Genomic DNA, 17386 nt, shown 5'->3' with positions numbered 1-17386 from the left:
ACGGTGCTAATATTGATCACATTACTAATGTGATTAGCTCATGGAGTGGCAGCAGTAGGGTTTCTCTCTCTCATAGCCGTAAAAACAAGCATTTTGATAATACTGCTAATGCAATATGCGTCTCCTACCTGACCCAACAATTTTTCCTGAATTCAAATTCTGTGAAAGGTGGGTAAATCACCATGAAAGTTAAACTTGACCAGCTATATACAAAATTTCACCTCAATATTTTCAGGTATTGCAAAACAAGTCCTGATTTTTTTTTCATTTTTCCTAAGTTCAAGGGCAATAACTCTGTCAAAAAAAGGATAAATTTGCCATAAAAGTTTAACTTCATCTGTAACAGTACATGATAAAGCTATATACAAAATTTCAGTTCAATATCTCAAGACCTTCTAAAAAAGAAGTCCGCAAAACCAATTTTTACACTGCACAAGTTCAAGAGCCATAACTCCGTCAAAAATGGGTAGATCGCAATTGACATATAGTCTTAAGAGATGAAACCCGTTACTGTTTCCTTTAGTAGAAAGGAATCTTTTATATGCTCCATCCCGCAGACAAGATAGCACATACCATGACCTTTGGTGTACTGGCTGGAACAGAAACGGCCCAATGGGCCCTCCAACAGGGATTGATCCACCATGCAGGCGCTTTACCACTGGGCTACCTCCTGCCCCATGCAATCACAAGAACAATGATCATGGAAAGAGGATTAATTCACCCCTCCTTGGTCACTCGCCTGGTCATTTTAACCAGTCACTCCCACGTCATGGTGTCTCAACCATTCATTCAACATAGTTTTGTGCCTATATCCAATTAAGGTTCATGCACGTTTGACACACCTAAAGCTATCTGGGCTGTCTATCCAGGACAGTGTTAGTTGGTTAGTGAGAGAGAGGAGGGTGTAGTGGCCTTACACCTACCCATGAAACCTTAAAAACTCGCTCTGGCAGCAAACCCTGTACCTACCAGCCTAAAACCTGATGGCTTAACCACTGCGCCAGCGTGACCGGTCTCAACCACTGGTGTAGCCAGGCTTTTATATTGTGGGGGGGGATATATCAGTGGTGGGGGTGAAAATGTGTGGGTGAAAATGTGTGGGAGAAGACAAAGCATGCATGACCCCAACCCTCTCCTTTTTGGGAATTAATATCGTTGTTGGATTGGAGCTCTTGTGATAGACTGCAACATACAGTACTACATTTATAATGCATTATCAGTGTACTATCAGAAAACTGTCGGTGCCCCATTTTTAAAAAGGCATAACCCCTAGAAACATCCTGCACTCACCCCTTGGATATACCTGTCGGCATGGAGCCAGTCACAACATTTCGAATATCGGCTGCCAAAACCCATTACAGCGAGAATACTATTTACACCGTCAATACAGTAAGGCCTAACCAAAAAAAGGTTTCTGGAACTATGACCATACCTAAAATAAGACAAACACCCCCTTTTTTAATTTTACAAATTAATATGTAGGTTAAAAAAAAAAGCAAGCAAGAGACCTATCCTACTTAATTTGTTTTCAACACATTCCCAGAAACCCACACATTTTCATTTTCTATTTGGAAGACACACACTTCTCATAAAGACAAAGGAATGTTATATTCTTATCTACAAAGGGATTTTAAATAAAGTTCAAAAGAAAACAAGAATTAACTTGGAGATGTTTTTATTTCCTAAGCACAGGCAAATTTGTTACAACAATGCATGGGAAATAGACTTTTAAAAAAACAAAAAACAATACAAAAGTAGTCGGTTTTAAATATTAAAGTATGAATATATGTAAACACATGTCTTGGTGAAATTCTATCTTTTCGTGAATTCAATTTAAAATGGAATCCTTTCAAGTACGTATACAAAATGGAACCCAGATTATTCATGAAAACATGCAATTTTCTTCAAGATAAATGTCAATAACAATAAAATCCAGTACTATTACTGAAAGTAACTAGTAATATTCACCTAAAAATACATCATAATAAATAATCATAAAATAAAGAGATCCAAGATATGACACAAAAACGAAACAAAAATTAATCAACTGAAAATGCCTTTCAGCTACACAATAAAGATAAACAGATTCTACGTCACTAAATACCAATGTTACAATCAGAAATAGGACATGAAGAAATTACACGTTAGAATATTAAATGTTAATAACTTGCAACATAATTTTACCAGTTTAAATTATATTTATTTATCATTGCAGTCAGACCTAAAACCATTATTTCTACAAAACATTTCCAAATTAACTTCAGGTTTTAGGAATTTTTGGACAATTAAAGAAATGCAAAAAAACACTCTGAAAACCAATTTTAAAAACATAATACAAAAACAAAAACAACTGCAGTACAGTAAATTCTAACAAAATTTATGACTTTTTATAAAAACAATTTTTCCTACCTAAAATTAATCTGCAAAACAAAAAAGAATGGAAAAAAACAACAACCCCAAATTACATTTAAAATAGGCAGACAGCATAATTCATTAATGACTATTTCATCAAAACGCATCTGTCCAGAACTGCCAGTGCAAGAAGCAAATACTGAAAAATGTGAATGTCATTTGAAATTATCAGTCCACTTCTGTACAGTGCAAGTAAGAATTAAAGATATAAAGTACAATGTTTGATTAATATCCAACATGTATTTGTCATCTAGTGACCATATGGACAACTTTGTCAGATATCAAAGGATGGTATTTGTCATCAAGTGACCATATGGACAACTTTGTCAGATATCAAAGGATGGTATTTGTCATCAAGTGACCATATGGACAACTTTGTCAGATATCAAAGGATGGTATTTGTCATCAAGTGACCATATGGACAACTTTGTCAGATATCAAAGGATGGTATTTGTCATCAAGTGACCATATGGACAACTTTGTCAGATATCAAAGGATGGTATTTGTCATCAAGTGACCATATGGACAACTTTGTAAGATATCAAAGGATGGTATTTGTCATCAAGTGACCATATGGACAACTTTGTCAGATATCAAAGGATGGTATTCGTCATCAAGTAAAGTTGCACTAGTATTAAAATCAGTTGCAATTTCATCCTCAATTATCAGTTTCAACTGATCAACCGAGTTAAACAATCAGGTTATATATGAACTTGTGTATTTTATTGATTAGTAGTGTATACCAGGGTAGGTGTTATAAAATGTGCTAATTTCACTGTGTAGGACAAATTACAGTAAACATTTTCTACAACCAGTGATTCGGCAAATTAATTATGTGTGTTTGTCGTTAAACTTTACTGTAAAAAGAATCACAGCAAACCCTTATTTTTTATATATATATATATATGTGTGTGTGTGTGTGTGTGTGTGTGTGTGTGTATATATATATATATATATATATATATATATATATATATATATATATTTTAAAGTCACATGTTGCTGGATTCACTTTTAAAGGGAAGGTAAACTCAAATAAGAGCTTTATGTGTTGGAAAGATGCATACCCGGACCCCCAAATATACGTACTGACACTTTAACAAATGAAAAACGCGTAATTTTAAGAGTTAATAAAAAAACATGATTATTCCTGTTAACTGGGGGCCATTTTGTTTCGTTTTTGTGACGTCCGGTGGTATAGCTTTGGGCGAAGTAGCGTCAGCTCCGTCCAAAACCTCTAAGCACAGTGTAAACAAACACTCTAATTTACAACAAGGCGCTTCACTTTTATCAACCTGACTTGCAAAACAACATAAATGACTTGATAATATCATAAACTATTAAACTAAATATATTTCAATTTGCATCAATAAGAACGAAATGGAGTTCAAGTATTTTTCTCTTTAAAAAAATCCAAAGATTTTATTTTTATTATTAGGCCTATTGGTAGGGTACGTTCGAGCTAAAACGACCACTCACGATACCCAAGTGATAATTTTCTTTTCTTTGGGACTATGTAATTGGTAATTTTTGTGATTTTAGATGGGAAAGTCTACTTAATAAAGGGTTTTACAGATTACTTACAGTAATAAAGCCCATTACGATTTGAGGGGTGTCCGCGTGGCTATCAAACAATACCTTGTGATCTTAATAAAAGAGGTACGTCTTTTTAGTGTGTCTAGACACAGTGTCTTGGGACCGTCTAAATATACACCTGCCAATCAGGAACCACAGGTACAGGCCTCGGAAAGGAAAGACCAATTAACCAAGAAAACACTCCGATTATTTCAGTATGTGGGTTAATTTATGTACAAAACATAATAGTTATTTCAACACTTTGACAATGGTGGTTTATTTTGTATTGAAAAATAATATATACTTGTTGTCGGCTTACTAAGATGGACATTATAACAGAACATTGCGATGCATCCGCAGAAATCAGGTATGTTTTGTTTCTTCAGTTCGAAGACTAATTTCTGACGTGACACGTTAGGTATTAGGTAACCACCAGCTCGCCAGCAGGCATATTCACTGGAATGGTACAAAATGGCCACGGCCGTTATATATAATAGCCATCACATTTAACTGTTTTATTAATTAACTATAAGATTATACTTGTTGATATTAAGCAATAATGTGCATTATATATCGTTGAATATGCATACCAGGCCAAATGCCTTAATTGTCCCTTCCTTTAAACTTTGTCTTCTGAAATGACAAATTTTATCATGAATCACCGGATTTTACAAGACACCAAAGAAAGTATGACTAGCCAAAGTATACCAAATTTCCTGATGAAAAAAGATGCAAGATTGGAATATGGCAAACCTTGAAAACTTTTTGTACTTTATAAATATGTTGTTTTAGTTAAAGTACAATTTTGTTCACTTCTAAAACATGTACTGTATTTAAAATCCGACATGACTTTCATAAATAAATAACATAAAAAATACAAATTTTAAACATTACCAACACATAGTGGTTTTGTCATAATAAAAATACCCTTAAAAATAAAATTAAACTAAGCACCTCTGCAGGTTAAAATGAAGAAAATCATTAAAACCTTTTCTTTCTTTTGTGGGTGTGGGTAATTTTTGGCATTCTTCCATCAGAGAACTGTTCAAGCACGTCTGTCATGGGCACAACCTCAGACTTCCCCCAGAGTTCTGACATGACAGAGATTCTTTCTTTTTTCATAAAGAACACTTTATAATTATATGCTTTCCTAGTCTGTAAAGAGATTTAATTTTGAGTGTATTACAATAAAAACAAATTGTCAAACTATCAAACTCTGCCTCAAATGACAAAGTATCCTCTACATGCGAGCGACATGATTCTTAACATCTGGTTCTTACATGGGTCGTGTCAGGATGTGTGGTCTCACGATCACAAGAGGACGATAATAACCATGAAATGTTCATCTCCTGCTCAAGTTGGTGGTGAAATTCTTTATCACAGTCTGGATGCATGTGAAACATGTAGCAGGGCCCTCAAAACTCACCCGATTATTCCTATAAAAGGGCATAAAAATGTTTGGCACACAAATCATTAAATCACATGCCAAGCTACAAATCCATGCAAGTTATAAATCACTTGTTATTTACAATCATCGTGGATAACAACATTATCCTTCACTAGTTTGTTTCCTGGATAATTTGGACCGTGCCCAATATTACGGCTATCTGATGATAAAAAGGTGATGTGATATCATTCTCTCTTCTAGCATCATTAACTATCTTTTACTACAAACAGCACATATTAATAATAATATTACACACCTAACCCAAGTTACAACAAAGTAGTCATATTGCAAGCCTATGTATGATATGATAAACTGCATACAAACTAAGCAATATTTGATTATAATCTACATAATATATTGTATAGTGTACATGTAGTTTTTAGTATATTCCCCCCATCAGTCTGTATATGAACTTACTTGATGACCCGACTTTTTCAAACATCTATGTTTAAAAATAAGACATTACATTTTCTAAGACAAAAATACCAAAGTACCAAATGAAAATATGCTTGTTCAAAGATGCCACAGGTGGATTGAACAAACATATTTTATTTCACAATTATCTCAATAGAAGCACCAAAAATGTCATCAAAACTGTCTAGTGTGGCCATTCGACTGAATACAAGCAATATTGGCCAATAGTAGCAACCAATATGACATCAAGTTTAACGTTTCTTTTTATAGTGTGTACCTCGAACGATCTACATTATCCAACCTGAAACAGGAAATCCAATTTAAAATGTGCATCGAAAAGTTCAAATCTCATCTTCACCGCTGGGCTTGCTTGATGTGGCAGTTTCCGACAGACGGTTTTGCTAGGTCAGTCGTCTTTACAGGCACCTTGTATGTCGAAGAGTTGAATGTCCAATTAAGTTAAACAATTATTTAGTTTTAATGCCCCTATTAAAGGTAAACAACTCGGATACATGATTGTCATTTACTTCCTACTTCTCTGCCTCCATGCTGCCATCGTCTTCTTCTTCCCAGTGTCTGTGGTAGCCATTAGTGACATCACATGCTCCATTTGACACGATCTTCTTTCCAACTTTCTTCACTTCTGGCACCGAATGCAGAGCTGGAGGTAGTAGGGTAGTTATTCTCTCATGCTTGTACTCCATCAGCATGTGATTAACAGGCGCGAGTCCAATACAAGCACGGAATATGTTCTCGATGCATGCCCGCTGGCGGAACAGAGCGTTGATGACTGGGGTTCCCTTGGGAACCAGCGGAGCCTTGCACAAGAAGCTGAGGATGGACAGCACTGAGTTGAAGGTCTCGAAGTCGTGAGCGGGGTCCACTCTGAACTGAATGCGCTCGCACAGCTCTGCCACGATGACAAGGTCAAGAATGAGGGGGCAGGCCAGCAGGGAGTCCTCGCACGTGTTGTGGATGACGATGGTGTTGGTGCCACCCATCATGATCTCCGACGTGTACTCGTCCATCGCGCGCTTGCTGTCGCCCACACTCGGCACGTACTTGATCACCACGCAGTGGTCCGGCTTCTTCCCGTCTTTGTACAAGATGTTGTTTGACTGCACCATGTCGTCAATCACATTGCTCTTTGACAACTGCAAAACATTGATGGAAATTCTAAATATCACTGACAATGCCAGTAAATGAATTGTTATTGCCAACACAACAAAATATGAGCAAAATCAGGGCAAGCAGTAGACAACTCTCATGAAATGGGACATGGCAAGCAATCACATGAAGTTTCAAATAAAATGTATACAACATTTAACTGCAAGGTGATCCTCAAACTGTCCAGGTGAGAATAGGTTTTGTATTTTTTAGATAATTTGGCAAATGTTTTTGATTACCCATGACTAGCCTTGTGTGACGCCACCTGCCAATACATTTTTGTCACCCTCCCTATTTTCACTATTTTGAAAGTAACTGCAAAAACTACTGTAATTCCATATTGTGAACAGCTTAACACCATTGCAGTGTTCTTACTGGTTCATTTCAGAGAATTGCAGCACCAAACCCCCATGTGTTAATATTCTTCTTTAGTTTTTTGCATTCATCTTTATTTTTACCCACCCTTAAATACTACTCAAACCAGTTACGGGTCATATTAATATATTTTATGTCATATATTTTATATTTCACCAAATACCATAATACTGTTCAAATGTAAAAAGAATTACTGTTCAGGGGATCAAAAGTCCCACCACCCAACGCCTGAGTTGGGCAAGTAATTATTTTAACTGCATATGCATATATAGGCCCGATGACAAATGACTAATGTAACACCTAAAACTTATTTTCATTTTGTTACAAATCTGAACATTACAATTTGAAATGAGTTCCAATCGTTTGAGCATTTACACAGCTCTAAGGAGAACTAACTCTAACCCTAAACGCTGGAACGATCGGAACTCTTGCCTATGCGTTAACACACCAAAACGGACAACAATGTGTTGAAAAGTTCGATAACAATTTAGAGTTATTACCCTTTTACTATCAACTGAGATTGGTAATTCCCTCCACTGAACGTTCGATTGAAATTGTACAAGTAATAGGTTCGATGATCTTCAAATTGGAAATAGTGTCCAATACACTTTACTGCTTATATAAAAATAAAGTATACATACCTTGTGTGTGCAATCAAAATGTTTAATCATTACAAACATGGTATATGAGGTGGGAGCAGTTTAAAATTGCCATATTAAAATTAAATTAGATGGTAATGCGGTTCCGGAATCTGCTCTTTGCAAATGAACGGGGACATAAAGCAAGTGCTACTAACGAGTTAATAATTTCCGAGTTCACTCAAACAAAACATAAATATTATGTAGTGGATTCTTATAAAAGTTGTAAGATGTTTTAGTTTAATGTGATAAACCATGTAGCAGAACTTAATGTTTTTCAGGACTTTGCAAATATAAATAATTTTGTTTTGTTTAATGATACCACTGGAGTACATCGATTAATTTATCATCGGCTTTGCAAATGTAAATCTACGTTTGTGTAAAATGAATGTCTAAGGTGAAGTTAGATTTCATTAGCCCTACGCCATAATTGTGATGGTGCGATGCCCTCTAAACATACAAGAATATATGCATGATTTTTTTTCTGCTTTATTAATTTTGTTTTTAACAAATAAATTATGATAAAAATACAAGGCTGTAATCGATGTACAACTCCCCTCCCCCTGCTGTTGTTTACCAAGCCTGCAATATTTAAAAACATTTGTAATAGAGCTCTTGTTTACTTTGAGCCCAGTGTTTTAACCTATTGCCAAGATTATTACATTATTGAGCACTGTATTAAATTAAACACAGTAACACAATTGGTTACCTCAAAAAGTATGAGCTCGTGGAAAAATATATGGGGCAAGTGACCATCTGATTGGCACTTGCCCTGTGCGAGTAATATTTCTGAAAATGTTTAAACCCCTGCTGTTGTCTCTTAATAAGCAAATGCAGTTCTAAACAATCCTTGATGTTTTATCTGTGGCACTGACAGTCCTAATACTAGTGAATAGAATTAACAAAAACAACGAAACAATACCTCCCTCAGATTTGTATCAAATACACACAGAAGTATTTATTGTGTAAATGGTTAATTTTGACAAACATGAAATGCATATGCAATTGTTGCTGTAAGTGTGTATTTTCGTTCAACCTATTGGTCACGCCTGGTATGAACATGGATACGCGTAGGAAGAGGGTTCTTGCTTGGCTCCAAGGTGAACATTTACACACAAATGTTGCAATTTGACTAACACTGAGCCTGTGTGTAACAGTTAGTTCCACCGAGGTTTATTTCTAATCCATCAGTAATTCATCAGTAAATTGATATGATAAAAAGTTAATCTTAAAAGGCCAGCCTACAGAAAACGTGTTGCAGTGACTAACCAAAACAGAATGACTGCAAACAGCCAGGTCATCTGAACTCTAAATTATGGAGCAATTAATTACTACTTGCAAAACTTTTTCATGGCGGGGTCGGCTAAAGTATAATTTAGAAAGTGTTGTTGGTGTTTTTGTTTTAATTATCTCATTATTGACCGAGCTGAAGTGATCAATAGCAAAAGAGAATCTAGAATTATTTTTTTTTCAATGCATTGCTACTTTCAAAGATATAAACACCCACACGTACTCACTGTCCGGAACCCACTGAAGACGAAGGTTGCTGCAGAAAATAAAAATGGATTAAGACAAACTCACCTCTTTAGAACGGAATGTCTGAGGCGCAGAGAGGTTTTTGCCGTCATTGTTGCCGAGATGGTTGTAGCTCACAATGGAGATGGGTTTGATGCCAGCGCTGATCAAGAAGTCCACCAAAACAGACTTCAGCTTGGTCTGACCCGACTTGAAGTCGTCGCCAGCAATATGCACTTTTTTCTTCTCAGCTAGTTCGAGGACGCCTGGTACAAATGTATTCTGGGGTGACCCATTGATGTACGTGGCACCTTCCAGTATGGCCGCCGTGGCGAACAGGGTGGACGGCGACACATCGGCTGCGTTGTATTTGATACTGTGCAGCAAATTCTCGGCCGTGTCGTTCAGACCCTCCCGCACGTCACAGAAGCGCTCTGTGTTTGCCGTCCACAAGACGATCACCTTGTCGACGCCACTCGCCTCCCTGAAGTCGCGGATGTCCTGACGCAGGCGAACCAGCAGCTCCTGCTTAGTGGCCAGATTAAGGACGTTGTCCGCGCGGTCCGCCTGGTTGGCAGCGATGAAGTCGGGAAAGTAGACAGATGGGCGGGGCTTCATCGCCTTCATGTAGGGAACCAACTGCTGCTGAATGTTGTAGTCGAGAACACGAGCACGGGCCATCGCATCCGCCATGTTCAGAGACGAAATATCCCACCCTAAAGAACACAGCTTTCATAATTCACATAAATGGGCAATAAAGAAAGGAAATGCTTTAACAACACACTGAACACATTTTATTTGCGGTTATATGGCGTCAGACATATGGTTAAGGACCACACAGATATAGAGAGGAAAGCCGCTGTCGCCACTTCATGAGCTACTCTATTCGGTTAGCAGCAAGGGATCTTTTATATGCACCATCCCATAAACAGGATAGTACAAACCAGACTTTGTCACACCAGTTGTGGAGCACTGGCAGGAACAAAAAATAGCCCAATGGGGCCAACGACAGGGATTGATCCTAAACTGACCGTGCATAAAGTAAGCACTTTACCACTGGGCTACATCCCGCGCCAAATGGGTAATAAGTGAAATAGCAACTGCGACAGTATTGTGACCCACTGACTAAATTTGCCAATATTTATACAAAGTGGCTACAATATTTAATATACATGTATATATATGAATACCAGTTAAGCAAGAAAGAAAGAAATGTTTTATTTAACGACGCACTCAACACATTTTATTTACGGTTATATGGCGTCAGACATATGGTTAAGGACCACACAGATTTTGAGAGGAAACCCGCTGTCGCCACTACATGGGCTACTCTTCCGATTAGCAGCAAGGGATCTTTTATTTGCACTTCCCACAGGCAGGATAGCACAAACCATGGCCTTTGTTGAATCAGTTATGGATCACTGGTCGGTGCAAGTGGTTACACCTACCCATTGAGCCGTGCAGAGCACTCACTCAGGGTTTGGAGTCGGTATCTGGATTAAAAATCCCATGCCTCAACTGGATCCGAACCCAGTACCTACCAGCCTGTAGACCGATGGTCTGCCACGACGCCACCGAGGCCAGTACCAGTTAAAGGGACATTCCTGAGTTTGCTGCAATTTTAAAGATGTTATCGACTAACAGAGACTTTTTAACGATTGTAATTACATATCAAATATATTTTTTCTGCATAAAATTTTGTGGCTGTATATTAAATGTGTTTCTGATCATTCTAATATTTGTACTAGGTTAAATTTCATTTTATTTCCTCAAACATATTTTTTTCGTACATACGAAATTATTTGAACACAAAATCCAGTGTGGGCTTCTTACAAATATTAAGACTACCAGAAACAAATTGAATATACAGACACATATATTCTAAACAAGAAAATATATTTAATATGTAAGTTTAATCGTAGAACTATTTTATTAGTCGGAAACATCTTACAATGCAGCAAACTCAGGAATGTCCCTTTAATGACTTTAAAATAATAATAATAATTCCAGAAAATATATATACTCTGCACTGGGTGATTATAAAAAGAAATTTAAAGTAGGAGACTATTCATTGAAAGCAGCCCAAGCGAGCACAAACGTGCATCTGTAAATAGGGCATCTATCTAATGTAGCCAGTGCACGACAACTGGTATATCAACAACTCCTGCAATTGCCCGCAGCAATCGGCAATGCCCTGGAGATTGCCGCAGAGTTTTTTATTCTCTGCGGCATTTTTTTTTGCCGGGGACTATATTGGATTTGTTTTCAAGATGTATTTTTTCCTTAAAAATAGAATATACTTTGTGAACAGAAAACAGATTAAAAGAAAATATTAAAATAGTAACTACACTGTTATTACTAAAGTATTTGAATCTGAGCTCCATCGGGCATGATCGGAAATATATGTATTCCCAATCCAAAGTTCAACCAGTAAACATTTCGATAACGTTCGCAAACTATTTGATCTGGCTGTAGTACTGGTCCGAACAGATGGTTCATTAACTCTTTCACCACGACAGGCCGGTATACCGGCTAGCGATACCAGTGCCTCTCACCACGACAGGCCGGTTTAGCGGCTTGTAACACCTGTTCATATTTGGCGCCGAGTGACGCGTCAATATTATAATTAGACAAAATCTCGCGCGACCAAAGCTGCCATGTGACACACTGTAATGGCTGCGCCCATGTTCTAGCGAATTTTGAATGAGTTTTTCAAAGTGTATACTGATATTCTGACTGTAATTAAACATGAACCGAGGTGACGAAATTTCGTCTGTTGAAAACAATGGTTGCGATTCAGATGACGGGTTTTCCGATGATGAAATGTGGGATAATATGGACTTTGGTGCATTTGATTTAATCGAGATTGGCGATCGTGAACAAAATGTCATTCAACATGGCAATTTAGAAGAAAATGATACCGATGACAAGTTACAAGATGACTTGCCACTGTTTTACCACGCGCCTGAGTTTACCTGGACACATGAGCCATATTCGGTTACCTGCAGATCAACGTTTACTAAAAATCTGGGGCCCGTAAAAGTGTTTGACGTCAACACAAACGCCATAGAGTACTTTTCGCTATTTTATTCCAATACAGTGTATGGAAAAATTGTGTAATTTACCAACATGAATGCCAAAAAAAAGCGTGATACAGATCCTGCTAACAACAAAGGTGTGTGGTATGATATTTCTGTTGATGAAATGAAAGCTTAATTTTAAAAAAGCATTGTAAATATATATTTTAAAATTATAACTGGAATGTTAATTAATTAATTATCCAACAAGAAAAACATTTGTACTGTTTTTTTTTTTAAATTACCAGTCCTACCTACTCAAATAGGCGAGTAATATGCATAGTTTACCTGTAATTACCAGATTTATACCTGTTGAATCTCACATTTTTAAAGTATTATTTTTTTATCTAGATAGCCGTCCATTCACCTTTCTGGAAATGTATAGCCTATAACTAAAATTAATGATAAAACAAGTAGTTTTATCCTTTAACAAACATGATCATAAATCTGCTATTTAAACTCAGTGTGCAGGGAAGGTCAAGACTGTAAAACTTAGTGGTGAAAGAGTTAACCCAGGGTTGAAAATTAACATGAAAACCAAGGTCGCCAGCAGGGCTAGTTGAAGGGAAATCTTACTGGCCCTTCTCAAATTCAACTAGACCTCCAATTATCACATTGGAATTTAACTGCACAGGAAAAATTAAAACTATAGTGTTTTTTTTTTGTTGTTGTTGTTGAATAATAACCGTTTGCGTTAAAGAAAACCAATGAATTGATGTTTAACTTCATAATGAATAAAGTAAAAATTTATATAAAAATATGTTGTTAAGTTTTAAACCCATACCAACTCAAATAAAAAAAATGAATTGAAAAAGAAATCCAGTATAAATAAACGTTTCTTTATAAAGTACCATTAAATTAAACATATTAAATCACATTTTCAATACAGAGTAAAAGATAATGCAGTAGAAACAGACTAAATGTAGAACTGCGCGTGCTTTAGTAAACTAGTCTGGGAATGGCAGTCTTCTTTGTGGCGATGGAATATGGAATAAACTTTGTGGTGATACATGAGGTGTGAAATTCCCAGCAAATGATTTCCTCGGGAGTTGCTGTTCTCCTAGATAGAGATCCATGGAATTGTCAACTGTTTTGCGAAATGCCCATTCGACTCTGCTTTGTGCAGATATACGGCCCTGATCATGTATTACGGTTGTGTCATTCAGATTATCTTGGATGTTCCATCATTTACCTCAAAACTTGTATCAGAAAAAAGATGTAACCTATGCAGTTTGATGGTAATTTGTAAAAAAAAAAAAATGTTTTAATTTACACTGCACTTTTACCCCCCAATAAAATGTTATTTGAGACGGTATGGGTTTAAAACTTAATAAATTAATGTTTTTATATATGAATTTTGTCTTTATTCATTATGTTGGCGCTGTCAAAATATAGAACATGTTCTAGGTCTTCTGCTGCCAGATCTGTAGTTCGTGCCAACATAGATACAGTGTGTTTTGTCACATTCGATTCACTATCAGTGTGTACCATACTCGCCAGACACTAAAATCGAAGGTCGCTCAACGAACTACCTTTATAAAATTCTTAGTCGCTCTTAGCCAATAAAGGTTGCCCGTGGCTAATTTTCAACCCTGTTAACCTATTCACTCCGGCGGTCTCTTGCACTATAAACCCATGTCCCAAAAGGTCAATGCACAATATTACAAAATAACATGGGCAAAATACAGCCAAAAGACTTACCATTAAACATACATATTGTTTTAATTCTTCACCATTTCCTAGAAGTGAATATGTGAACCATAACTTGTGTCACAATTAGGAACTATAGTGGACCGTGATCAATGAACTCCACCCGGAAGTGAACTGTGTAGTGAGACCTTAGGTAAGCTCCGACACTAAACAAACCAGTGTTTTGACATCTGTTATGTGATTTTGTTTTTGAAATCAGATTAGGTCCACAATATTATAAGGAATTACACCTCTCACTACTGCTACTGTTAACAATATGTGTGACTTTATTTGACCTATTTTGCGTGGTGTGATAAATAACAATATATAGCTGTAATAGCTGCATTATATAGCTGCATTCCTTACCATCAAATACAATGTCATTTGGGTGAACCATAGGCAGCAAGTTGTTGAGTGGGACGTACACCTCACCATCCGGTCCAGTACCCAGGCACACAGTGCTGGCCTGCGTAATAGAACCGTAGTAGTTGGCGCATTTCTTCCCATCCTTCGTGTTCCAGCTCAGCCCCAGACGATTGGCAATCGTTGAAGCTATAACAGTCGTGCCATTATTTCCACCCATTCCAACAAGCATAACCCCGAGTTTGGGAACCTTGCGACGAGTGCGGAATGTGTACGTAGTACTAACAGGGGTTGCCACCAGTTTGCCATTATTCAGCTGCACGTTTGTCGTTTGGTAGTTGTACTTGCTCTCAATGTACGTTTCACTGTAGGTCACATCAGGGCTATTCACTTCAACAGACATCTTCGAGGGATTTGTTTCTTCAAGAGAACTACAAAATATAACAAATTAAAATCTAAACATATAAAAAGATCTAGGTAGATTATAGATTAAAAATTGCTAATGGATTAATTTTATAAATATTTGATTATTTTAAAAATATTTTTTTCAATTCAGTTATGCTTACAAGTGTCATGTCAAAAAAGGTTGAGCACTAGTAACTTCGTACCATGGTCATTTCGTACCTAATTTGGTCGTTTGGTACCCTGGTCATTTCGTACCACTGCAAAAAGTAATTTCGTACCCTGGTCATTTCGTACCATTGTAAAACGTCATTTCGCACCCTATGATTTTTTTTATGATAATGTAATTTCTTTCCAAAAAAATGTGGTAAGAAAGCAGCTCGGCTAGCCAGCAGAAAACACCTCAGAATAGCCCTAGAAGGGGTCAATTTTTCTAAATTTTCGGGGACCCTCCCAAACCCCCCACCACGGGCTTCGTGCCTGCAGCACTTGCGGTGTCGGACTTCGCCAGACACCTCGACCCCCCCCCCCACCCCCTGTAGAATTTCCTGCACACGCCCCTTGAGACCTAATAAATAAATAATATTTTGTTGGTCCATTATGTTGTTTTTGAAAGTTAGTCTAATTACATGGTGTGTATCTGGAGCCATTTCACAAAACATCGAAGTTGGAAGTTAGTAGTAAATACCAGGCCCGTAGGAACGACTTTGGGAGTGGGGGGGACAGTGTTCTACGTTCGGTTTTATAACTTGCTCTTCTCTGGCTAGTGGACAAAAAAAATTTACTCGCCAAGCTTAAAATGTTACTAGCCACACTACCATACCTGTCAACTCTCACGCATTTGTAACAAACATCACGCTCTCAAGCAACGTTACTATAATCTCACACCTTTTCTAAAAATAAAAATATTTTATAATCATGGTTTATATTTTAGAGCTGAATGGAATTATATGCTAATTATGCAGGTCTCTGAATTCGTTACCTATTAATAATAATAAAGCATATTGAACCTATCATCAGTTCAATACCAACAATCACTGATGACAGATTTACATGGTTTAACATTTACAGTATTAATTAGTAAAACATGCACTCCCTCGATTTTTTTTTTTAGAGATTTCCATTTTGGACTTAAACAACAACAAAAAACTTCGTCCTGAACCTGACCAAGAGCCTGCAGTCCCTGGACCCTGATTTCTAATTTTCTCAACGGTTGACAGCTCTGCACTACTCTTTTTGTATCAATTATGGATGTTTTGCAACCATCATAACATTATACATGACTTATTCTGCTGAATTAAATAGTTTGAAAGAATAAAACTGATTAGTTTTCACTGAATCGTGAATTTGAAATGAGGACCATTTCAGAATTGATCGCATGTGGGAAGGATTGTAATTATAATTTTATGCCTCATATATGACTGCCATTTTTTTCCCTACGTATCCTATCGTTTAAATAAAATATTTTGTAGGTGGTGGGTATACAAAAAAAACTGTCTCCCCTCATTTGATTTTAGATTTTCGTTTTCCTAAAGAATTTTAATATTTTAACATTTTGCCGCTTTGAAAGTTTTCGCCATGCTTCTACATGCCGAGCGGAAACAACGTATACATCTACACAGCAAGAAAAACAAAAACACGGCTAACTGGGTAAATTTTGAGAAGCAACCCCTCCCCTCTCCCATAACGTTTGTAACCCATCAAAGAGCGTTACGCAATTGTTGAAATGTTCATTTTGTAATGCATTGTTTAATAATCAGTCTCCATTTTGCATGTTTGATTATAATGTGGATAGTATGAACATGCAGTGAGTGAGCAACCTTTACTTGATTGTGTACTCGTGTTCTCAATCGAATGCAACCACCAGTAATGCACCATAGTGAATCTGTTATGTATAGTAGGCCTACAATACAGTATTCGGAACTTCTTTAGTCGGCCGATTACATACATGATCCAGAAATCGATACCAATTAAGATATTCCAAATGGTTATATGCATTAAAATAACACATCAATCGAAATATCTGGATTGTTTTCGCAAGTACATGTATCTGGATTGTTTTCGCCAAAACACTAAAATCAGTGATGAGTTCCGAACGGTACCGAAAATTAATACCGAATTCACAGTGATCAATCGACAACTTCGTAAATAACGAGGTGTTCAGACTGCACAATAAAGGCAACAAATTTCATTGGTTTTCGCTGTTAGGACTCTGAACGCACATGCCAAATAATTTAACACTTAGACGTTTTTGGAGTCAGTAGCCAGATGGCGACGATAATAAATTCAATCAGTCGCCATGCCAACATTTT

General features: G+C 36.9%; 1 protein-coding gene across 3 annotated transcripts in view; it reads right to left on the bottom strand.

Annotated features, from left to right (window-relative positions):
• Window positions 1-4485: 4485 nt before the first annotated feature.
• LOC121381956 (inositol-3-phosphate synthase 1-A-like) overlaps window positions 4486-17386 on the bottom strand; it is a 39471-nt gene continuing 26570 nt past the window's right edge. For all 3 annotated transcript variants that reach the window (XM_041511390.1, XM_041511391.1, XM_041511392.1), the window contains exons 2-4: window positions 14676-15103; window positions 9610-10259; window positions 4486-7002 (exon numbers count right to left, since the gene is read on the bottom strand). In XM_041511390.1, the coding sequence (XP_041367324.1) occupies window positions 6379-7002; window positions 9610-10259; window positions 14676-15075 (1674 nt within the window). In that variant the 5' untranslated portion in view covers window positions 15076-15103 and the 3' untranslated portion in view covers window positions 4486-6378. The remainder of the gene's footprint in view (window positions 7003-9609; window positions 10260-14675; window positions 15104-17386) is intronic.

Source organism: Gigantopelta aegis, chromosome 9, assembly GCF_016097555.1.
Source record: "Gigantopelta aegis isolate Gae_Host chromosome 9, Gae_host_genome, whole genome shotgun sequence".
Classification (NCBI taxonomy): Eukaryota; Metazoa; Mollusca; class Gastropoda; order Neomphalida; family Peltospiridae; genus Gigantopelta; species Gigantopelta aegis.
This window is presented reverse-complemented; position numbering and strand designations above follow the sequence as displayed.